The sequence below is a fragment of the Hyposmocoma kahamanoa genome, unplaced genomic scaffold, assembly GCF_003589595.1.
Source record: "Hyposmocoma kahamanoa isolate Upper Pololo Valley unplaced genomic scaffold, ASM358959v1 192, whole genome shotgun sequence".
NCBI lineage: Eukaryota > Metazoa > Arthropoda > Insecta > Lepidoptera > Cosmopterigidae > Hyposmocoma > Hyposmocoma kahamanoa.
The window spans coordinates 3,648,373-3,658,996 of NW_020653719.1; the positions used below are offsets into that span (position 1 = coordinate 3,648,373).

General features: G+C 37.6%; 1 protein-coding gene across 1 annotated transcript; it reads right to left on the minus strand.

Moving 5' to 3' along the window:
• Positions 1-7,143: 7,143 nt before the first annotated feature.
• Positions 7,144-10,194, minus strand: LOC113226653. Its single transcript, XM_026459372.1, has 2 exons — positions 10,051-10,194; positions 7,144-7,302 (listed from the first exon to the last, which is right to left on the minus strand). The coding sequence occupies exons 1-2, from the start codon at positions 10,192-10,194 to the stop codon at positions 7,144-7,146; spliced, it is 303 nt and encodes a 100-aa protein (XP_026315157.1).
• Between the last annotated feature and the right edge of the window lie 430 nt (positions 10,195-10,624).

Genomic DNA, 10,624 nt, shown 5'->3' on the forward strand with positions numbered 1-10,624 from the left:
ATGTGCGACTCTCCGCTGTGGATCCACCCAGGGAAGCTCACCCGATCACATTTTTTTATAATATCAAGTGACGTACGAACAAGTTGTGCGCCTGCTGGTAAAATACACGCTTGTCCATAATAGTTGCAATAACTTAGAGCTTTAAATTCACCTTAAGACATAAGTTGACAAGTCCCATATGCCTATGTGCCTGTAATTTCACCAGCACCCTTACCCTTCCAAACTGGAATGTAGTAATGCTAACATTACTGTTTGGCGACAGAAATGGGTAAGATGGTAGTACTTCCCTGTACGAAATTTTTCACAAGGAGCTCTAATGCTGCTAAACCTGTATACTACCGACTAATACGTCATTGTTTAAGAATAAGAATAAGAATAAGAATGATTTATTACTCTCGCCGAGACACACATGAACTTAAAAAAATGCAATACAATACTATAAAATTAGACATTGAACACAATATAAATGCAATACAAAAATTTAAAAATAAAATAAAATAAAAGCACAGAGAAATTAATTGCAATTTTACAGGTACTGCAATTTACGAAACTTATTAATAAATGCGTGTCGCGGCGCAGGCAAACGGTACTTGCTCAGCTTTAAGCTACTGGTAGAAAAATCGACCAGTAGCGCTGGTTTTCAGCAAGCCCGATCTGAGTGAAGCACGGACTCGAGCGTAAACAATATTATACATACATAAATAATTCTGTGTAATAAATAATTGATTTCATAAAATAAAATATTTAAAGTAAATAATATATGTATGCAGTAATATGATAAATTTTATATGTTTACGAAATAAGTTTAAATATACACGTTAAATATTGGTGTAATAACAAGGACAAAACAAAAATTATGTAACAGACAATCTGATAGACAATACTGAAAATACGCGCTATTAATAGGTTTAACTACAGAAATATAGATATAATGTGTATAGAACATAAAAACTCGAGCACAGGATAAACGAACACGGCAATAATGCTCACAGAGATGACTCACTCCGCTCGGGATCGGTCGCGTCATTTCGTGACGAAACAAATCTCTATTAAAAATTCATTATTAAAGTTATTATATTATTATCAATACAGTGAGTGCAAGAATAATGATAAATAAAAAGGAGTACAACGTTTTTGTAGTTCATCAGTTTACAGCGCTAAATGCGTCTATCGATCGGACTGCACTCTAGGGTTCCATAACTTGACTGTAAACCAATTCTGTAAGCAACATACGGACAAATGTCAAGTCTTTAACTGTTGTAAAAGTCTTAGGTTTTAAAAACACAAAGTGCTAATCTGTCTTTCTCGTAATAACTACATTATTTTGGTAACTTTAGAGATATTCGCACCTAAAGTATTTTTCTTTGAAAAATGGCAACTACAATAATTTTGCGTAACAGTAAAACTGAAACTAAGTAAAAAAACCGCATAAAGGGGGTTGTAGATCTCGTTTTGCTGATTCTAGATACGTTAATATGTCAATTTCGCTAAAAATGTTGATTACCCTGTTTATGATAAGGACCAGGATTAAAGTTTATATACATTAAAGACTTGAGTACGAGGCTACATTAAATGTAAAAAATTGGGTCCCTGGGACAGAGTGTACAATATAGAACATTATTGCAGAGGCCGGGAAGTAAGGAATTACTGGACGAGTACCAGCGAGTTCTTGTATTTATACGAGTCAAGCAATTCGCTCCCGCCGACGCTTATATAGTGACTTTCTCAAACAATGTGAGGAAATAATAGAAGACTAAAGACAAAAATGTGTATGCAATATTTGGCATAGTATTTGCAGGCAGAAGAGTGATAACGAAAATCGCTCTTCTATCCCTCTTCTGATTGGAACTTATTTTCGCGACGACATAGAAAAAATGCAAGAAACGGAAAAGAATACCAAAGCATTTTATCTCACCGCCTTAAAAAAGAAAAATTAAATTGCGCTGCAATCACGAACACTTATCAGTTGGCTGTATGAGTTTTTCTTTTGCCTGTTTACATGCTTAGTTAATCAATAATAGATAGATTTAAAAGTTTATTTCTCAAACATGCTCGGAAAGTTTGCATTACTTTCAAAAAACGAACACGGAAAGTTTGTCATTAATGGACCACGCGACTTCTTCCCGGGCAAGGGAAGTAAGTATGAAAATCCATTACTGTTCGCTTCTTTAGTACGTTATTGCAGAGGCCGGGAAGTAAAGGATTTTTTTAAATTAGATGGACTTGCTCTTGACCACTACCTAGTTCTGGAGCAAAGATAGGATCTACGATGGAACGAGCTTGCCCAGAAGATGCCTATTCAGTCTCACCTTAACGATTCCTGGGCTGTGCGCATAATAAAAGATGATGAAAAGCGCTTAGTACGCCTGAAGGGAATATCGACCAAGTAAGGATGATATCCCGTCGTATGTCTGGATGTCCGATGATAAAAGGGGGCGGGCGGGATGAGCTGATGGAGCTCATGGGCACACTCACCGAAATATATTCTGTAAAAAACCGATAGAAGGTCAACTTTGCGCCGGTGGGCCAAATTGTGAACTTTAGATTCAAGCTTAACGTCGCCAATAAGTCTTCTGGCTCTGCGCTCAATCGAATCAAGAGCCTCAAGTTGATACTTCGCTGAGCCATGCACAAGTGACTGCAGTACTCCATACAAAATCGGAGTTGTGCTTTGTATAAAGTTAAGAGCTGTCCAGGCGTGAAATATCGCTTAACCTTGTTAAGCATACCCAATTTTTTGGCTGCAATTTGTGCCTTACATTCAATATAAGCACCAAAGTTAAGGGTTGCGCTCAATGTTATGCCAAGGAGATCTAGGCTGTCGGTAAGAGAGAGATATATCCCGAAAAGTGGGAGTCAGATCAAATTGACTTCTTTTAGCAGTAAACAGACATTAATACGAATCAAGCAATCCCCATTCCCGCCGAGGCTTGTATCAAATGCTTTGTACATTTGTATCAAATTATTTCTATTTGCTAAAATAGAAATGAATTTAATACAAAGATCGAGCAACACTAGTATTTTCTAGCAGCTGCAATAGTTCTTTTTTGCTTATGCAAACCAAATGTGGCCACAAACTTTAAACAATGTAATAAATCTTCATTTATTAATTGCGCCCATACACCATACTCCTAAAAAGGGTATAGCGATCGGCAATGAGGGATGTTTTCCATTTCTATGCTAATGGGATTTCTAATGAACGGCGGCGAACCGACGGCGACTTCATAAATTTATTTCTACTATCAGCCAACGCCTCCCTTTTGTTAACAATTTAAATATCGCACAAGGACGCCTGCTTTAATAATACGTAAATAATTCCAGTGAAATGCGCAATACTTTATACATAAAACAAGCTGTTTTGGTTAAAGTCTACGTTTTGCTTTTATGTATTTTTTACAAATGTTTTGCTATTAAAACATGACCAGCTCTTAAAAATAACGCGTTCTTCGTTTGAGACACGTTATGACGGTACTCACAATGAAAACTGACTGAAAAATACAATCATAGATTTACACATGAAGTTTTTCATACTGTTCTTTCGAAAGCACGAGTATAAAAGATCTTAGGCGGTATCATCTCATCTTTTATGTGAACTAATCGGTTCCTTCACCAACATCTCTTTTGAAACGTAATAAAAATCGGCTTTGCGACCCACGTATGAGAAAAATGTAGGTACAATCTGTGAACATGTCCTCGACATTCGACCTTAGGCGTGAGTATTTAAAAGCCGCGAGAAAATTTATACAATTCGCCATATTGACAGTCACGTCTTGCAAATACGTCTTGAACATATTCGCAGTTTTATTTCGCGTCAGGGTAAACACTTCCAAAGATGAGTTTCGCGCTTGACAAACAAAATGAAGTTTTTTAATATTTTCTTTTTGATCGTGTGGGGATGTGATGAAACACCTGGTTATGTAATCTTGAGCGCAATGCGACGTATGGGGTCCTTTTTGCAGCTGACGTGGAACAGAATTGAAATCCTTTGTTCTCAAAAAGACGAGACAATCCGGCAACCGCATTGTCTATTGAATAGAAAGCAGTTATTCAATGTTTACAATGGTAATTGAGATTTGAATAGTTAGAATATAACAGTAATGGTGCTTATGTACACTACCTGCAATCCATGTACGATACTTACGACATTAGAATTCTATTAAATGTCCTTTATATGCTTATTAATGTACATAGTTTAGTAGCAGTATGTCATCTTGTGAAAGAGTTCGTCCTAGGAAGTAATTCTGCGGCCTAGCAGTAATATGAGCATTACTGAATTCCGGTTTGATGGGCGCCGGTGAAACTGCAGACACATAGGAGTTATCAACTTTGTATCTTAGGGTGATAGGCGCAGTGACAGTGCCCCTCACTGCAACTTTTATAGACAGGTGTGTGGCTTACCACCTGTCACTTAATATCGTAAAAAACGCTGTCAATTCTGTAAAAACACTTTTAGAATTGGTAATAACAAAATATATATAATACATACACGACGTATCTTTTGATTTTAGGTATACTGTGGTCCTACTTACATAATTAGTCGGTGTTTTGTAGAAAGGGCGTAAGCGACATTTCGACAAAAAAATCAGGGGCTCATATTTTCGGTTTTATCGACAGTTTTAAAATATTTACGGCCTGTTTTAAAATTCAATTTTGATTTTAATTCAGAAAAAAATTTAAATTTGAGTTTAAAACAGGACGTAAATATGTTGAGCGTCCTAAATACCTAAAACATACTTCCCTGAAATTTTTTCGAAATGTCGCTTTTGCTCTTTTTACAAAACTCCGACTATACACAAACAGAACATCAGGATTATCTCTCAAACGGGTTGGCAGAAACGACAAAAAAGTCACCCTATAATACAAATACGCCCAACAATACTAACAAATACGACAAGAAAGTCTCAATTACTTCTGTCGACGCAAAGAGGGTGTCATAAGGACATCGTAAGACGTATGGGCGAGAAACGTGCCGGCCTCACCATCACTCAAGCAACACTTCGACTTCCGAACGGATATTATACACTGACCGGCTGAAGTACCTCTTAGGATGTTCCATTATGAAATATAATGTGCTAATGTGATATGTATTAACAAGTTTGTTAAGTATTAACTTACGCAATCAAAAGCAGATCTTACCATTTTTATTAAACTCAAAAGTTGGGTTACTTTAGTAAATATTTTTTTTATTAATATATACCGTTATACGCGGATAAGCTCCAAAGTAAATAATTAAATTATATGACAAGACCTGAATGTGAAAAATATAAAAGAGTGATAAACGGCCAGCAAAAACTATAATTCAAAATATTTCTGCCGTTTTATAAGGTAGGTACACCTTGGCCAATTTTCGCTGAAAGTAAAAAATGTTCGATGGCCGCGATACAAATTTCAAAGTCTTCTATCACGGTAATAGATTAGTAGGAGGTGCTGGAAGGAATGTCATAGAGGGTAACAATGGACAACTGCCTGTGTCAAAAAATGGCTACTCCAAAATGGCGGCCGAAGAAAAACTTGCTTCGATCCGGCTGAAAATTGGCATGCATCTTTAGTTCTTAATTATAATTGGGGAGTCAAAAGCTTCTTCACGTCATGTCTTAATATGACTGCCACATAAGCGATTTTTCATTAAAAAAACTGTTCATTGAAAAAGACTTTGCTGAAAGTGGCATATGGAGGCCTCTAGGAGTGCCGGACAAAAATTTGCAATGAAAATTGGTTTGTCGTCGTTTTTAAATAAGACCGTCGTTCAAGTATTCATTTTCAAAACACCAAAATTTGCTCTAAATCGGCTGCAAATCAACATGTGAGGGTTTCCATGGTTATTTGATAATAATTTGCAGTCAAAATTTATTTTTTACCATTTTTCAATATGGCTGCCATATACACATTTGGCGGCAGATAAAAAATTGATAGATAAAGTAGATAAAGTTTGCTAAACCAACTGAAAATGACACGGCATGTCTCCATTCATAATTTGGAGTAAAAATTTCGTTTCAGCTGTTTTATAGATGGCTGTTGAAAAACTTGCCTTGCTCGGGCTGAAAATTGGCACGAAAAAGATTTCCAAGATTGTCTGTAAATAATTTGAGGTCAAAATATATTTTTGCAATTATTAAATATGGCCGCCATTAAAGAGCTATTTTCATTTTTTAAAACAAAGTCATAAATACCGAGGGTAAAGCCCAAAATGTTCGCAAAGTACCGTATGTAGGTAGTATATAGTGTATAATGTATTGTGTACGAGCACAAGATCTCACAATAATTCAAAAAATAATGACCAATACCCAGAATACCCAGACCAGAACCAACTTAGAAATGTTCGTTTCCTAAATTGGCCCAAATCAGGAGTCGAACCCGGAACTCCTCATCAAGCGCCCATAGTACTAAGCACTGTGCCATCGAAGAGCATAAGCACAACCTGTAATAGATACCCGACCACACGCCGCAGGCCGAACCCGATCTCATCGTAGGGTACAGGACTCCGTACAGGTATAAAACTGATAAAATTATTATAATTTTCGCTTATGCTTAGATAACACGTTAATGTGCTAAAAATTTAAATGAACCTCTCTGATATGAAGATTTCGTCATGACTTTTTACTTTTACCGTGAAAGCGAGCGTAAGCCTTTAATCTTCTCGCAACGTTATGGACTTTAGTCAATATTAAGACAGTACCAGAGCGAAGATCGCTACAAATCTTTTTACATTTATTTATAATCATATTAATTTTCCTTCTTTACTTTACGTTTCAAATTTGAGTAATGTTTCAGGTACCTTTTAAATGATATCTACTATCTGGAGGCGTTAGTTTTTTTTGCACTTTTGGGTATGGTCTTTGGTGCATAGATTACCTATAAAACATGAGCTGGAAGGGATTGTGAGCTAAAACCCACGCGACCAGGCTCGCTGGGTACCCATTTACCATCTTTATCTCGAAGATTTAACTGCTTAAAGGACCACGGAGATTTCATTAGAGTATTTAACATCTTTCCAAGCTTCCTCTTCATTGACTTCTAAATCTACATTTTTTATTATTCCATAAGAAATGTTGACTTCATGCGCCTTTTGAAATAACTTTGCAATCACGAATTGTTTAGGCAACTTTTGTTTGCTTGAAATTATTATCTCCGTTTGAACAGTTTTTACTTTTTCCCCTTCTTTTCGACTGTAGACCACTTTAATTCCTCTCTGTCTTCTAGTTCTTCTTCCTCTTCCTCTTCTTCTCGATTTCTCTTCATAGGTCTGCCCTCGTTACTGTCAGCTGTTTCCATTTTGTAGTTCAGTTCTATTATACCTTTCTCCTAATCGGCATTTTCTCTTTTCGTACTTTTAGTCACATTTTCCAATTCTATGTATATCCAAGCACTCCCTATCTGCCTCCTCAACCTCAAGTGAACTCATCACAATAATAGAACCATCAATACGCACGTAGGTTAAACGTATTCACAATGGCAAACTCGTTACGTCTGACGTACACGAGTGCCGTGACGAAACTGTCAGCTGGGTACCCATTACCGAGCTGTAACTGTAACGTGACAGATACAGTAACGAGGCTCTAATGTGTACACATGAAATAGTGTTTGCTCCCAAGAATGGGTACCTGGTTATCGTCGACTCACTACGAACCGCACGCGTTTCGCTCGCGACAAGCTCGCCGACCACGTATACACTTCGATTTTTGGTACCATGACATGCAACGGTTAGGGTTACAGCTCGCTTGTACCCGACTTAACGTAATGAGATTTGTTTAATATTCTCTATTAGTATATTTTTCTAGCACTGTTAGCACCTGATTCATATTCCAAAGGCGACTGCCCACGGTTCGTGATTTTCCCGATCACCACGCACGAGCTCACACTCGCGCAACAAAAGTAAAGAGACTTGTCTGTGGTGATGAAGATGCGTCCGCATCGGTGCATAGATCAGCGCACAGCGAAAAATGAACGGTAGTTCTGTTAAATGGTTAATTATTAATTTGAAACGGAGCGGGAACGCTGTGTGGCCGCCGGCTGAGCGACACGCCTGTCCATAACAGTTGTAGTGCCGCTAAGAGCTTTAAATCACAAAGATCTGAGGGGTTTTTCTATTGCATCCGTCACCCTGAGACATACGTCGAGAAGTCCCATGTGTTTTTAATTTCACCAGCACCCTTACCCTTCAAAACCGGAACGCAGTAATGCTCACAATACTGCTTGGCGTCAGAAATAGGTAAGGTGGCAGTACTTCCCTGGACGAACTCTTTCACAAGAAGCTCTATAGCTACTATCACCTTAACAGACGGCTACAAAGTCCAATATATATTTTCTTCCTTAATTTTTATTGTTTTGTATTAAAGATACAAATGACAACTGCTTTTTCAAAAATCGAATGTCTTAAAACAGTCATAAATAAAACAACAGACGTGTGCACCGAAAAAACAAATCATATAATTTTTAGAACATTTCGCGGACAAATTGTGTGTATTTTCTCAGGACACAGGCAACCTGGTAACCTCAATGAGGTACCATTTGTATTATTCTTTCGTAGAAAATACAAGTTCACACGAAGCGTAAGGAACTGGAATTACGGTTCATTAAGGCTCTGTATACATTTCCACTCGGCAACGTTGTTTTTATAAAGAATATTTCGAGATGTATATTATGTACTATCTGGTGCTATTTAACTTTTGGAATGACAATGTGACACCATAATGTAGTCTCAAACTAAATACGAAGACAAAATACTTGAAACTATTAATTTGTTTAATTAATTGAACATATAGAATCACCTTAGTGATGATATTACTGTGTGATATACGTATAAAGCGACATTGTTTTTATCAAATGTACATATGATAAAGCACTTTGAATACTCAAATAATTTTAACACTGACTGTAGGGTCTACAGTAAACGATTTTGTAAATCTTCATCATCGTAATCAACGGACATATATCGCACATGACTACTAACATAGTATTATCTCAAAATTGCTCTAAGTTATATTAATATTACCTATTTAATTTCAAAGCAACAGTGTTGACCTGTCACTTTGAAATGAAATCGTATACGAATGACATACAAATATAGAAAGATTTTGGAGATAAATTATCTCTATAACGCAATTTTGAGATAAAATATAATATAACGCAATTTTTTAGATAATACTATGTTAGCTGTCAAGTGCGACATGTCCCACTGCTGGGCACGAGTCTCCTCTTAGGCGAGGATTCAAACCATAGCCCGCCATGCTGGCCCAATGCGAGTTGGGGACTTTACGCGTTTTCCGAAGGTTGTGAACCTTCTTCGACTTGTAGGTGTTGATGTTTTTTCTCCACCGAAAAGCTCATGGTAAAATTAGAATTAAAATTCGCACATAAATTCTGAGAAACTCACAGGTACGGGCTTGGATTTGAACTCACGGCCTCTGTATGAGACCCGGTAGGTTAAACCATATTGATAACACACAATACCAGATTGGATAAATTTAACAAAATAGTTACCCCCAAATTGGTTCTAACCGGAATCACATCTGGTACCTCTTACATAATTCCCAGAATACTTAAGGGCTAAGCTGCCGTAGTCATTAACAAAACAAACCCACATTCACGAAAAAGAAATGCCTAAGTAAATCTTAAGATCGTTAAGTAAGACGAAGACGTGATGATTCCCAAAAAGAATTAGGCACCCCTCTTTCTCTAAGACCTTTAAGGTAAAATTGTGACAATGTAGACTCATAAATAGGCTAAAAATATCGAGCAGGTTTAGTTCCCGACGTCGCCACAGAACAAGTTATTTCATATGAATATACATCCTGACTTCACCCACTGCTGGGTATAGGCCTCCAAGTTTCTGTGCCACTTCCCAAGATCCCGTGCCAGTCTCATCCAGGTTCGTCCCCCAATTCCTGCGATGTCATCCGCCCATCTCACCGCTGGACGCCAGACGTTCCTGTATCCAGTCCTTGGATGCCACTCAGTTATCGCCTTACTCCATCTGTCATATTGTCTCCGTATCAGGTGCCCTGCCGAGCTCCACTTTAGCTTCGTGATGCGGTTCCCGACGTCCTTTACCTTAGATCGACTTCGGATCAGGACATTGGGATCACGGTCTATAAGCTTCATACCGAGCATAACACGCTCTATGGCTCTCTGTAGAACTTTCATCCTATACACAGCCTCCTGCCTGAGCGTCCATGTCTCGGCACCGTAAGTCATAGTAGGCAGAACACACTGATTATATAGACGGGTCTTCAGACATTGTGGAATTTTAGCTGACTTAACAATGTCGTCCAACTTGCCAAACGCTGCCCACCAAAACTGAATTCTTATGGTGATCTCCTTCATTTGATGCTCCTTGACAAAAGATAAAATATGCCCGAGATAAACGTATTAATCGACAATCTCCAACATCTCACTTCCAACGGTGACACTTGGATTTGTGACGTTGGAGATATTCGCCATAACCCTAGTCTTGGACATATTCATCTTGAGGCCCACTCACACACTAATCTATGTACATGTATATACGCACTCTAATCAATTTAAAAATATATGCGTTTGTGATCCGAAATAGTAGTTACATTTCCAACGATTTGAAAAAGTTTAACTCACTGGTTTTACGGAATATAAAAACCCAATCGTCTAC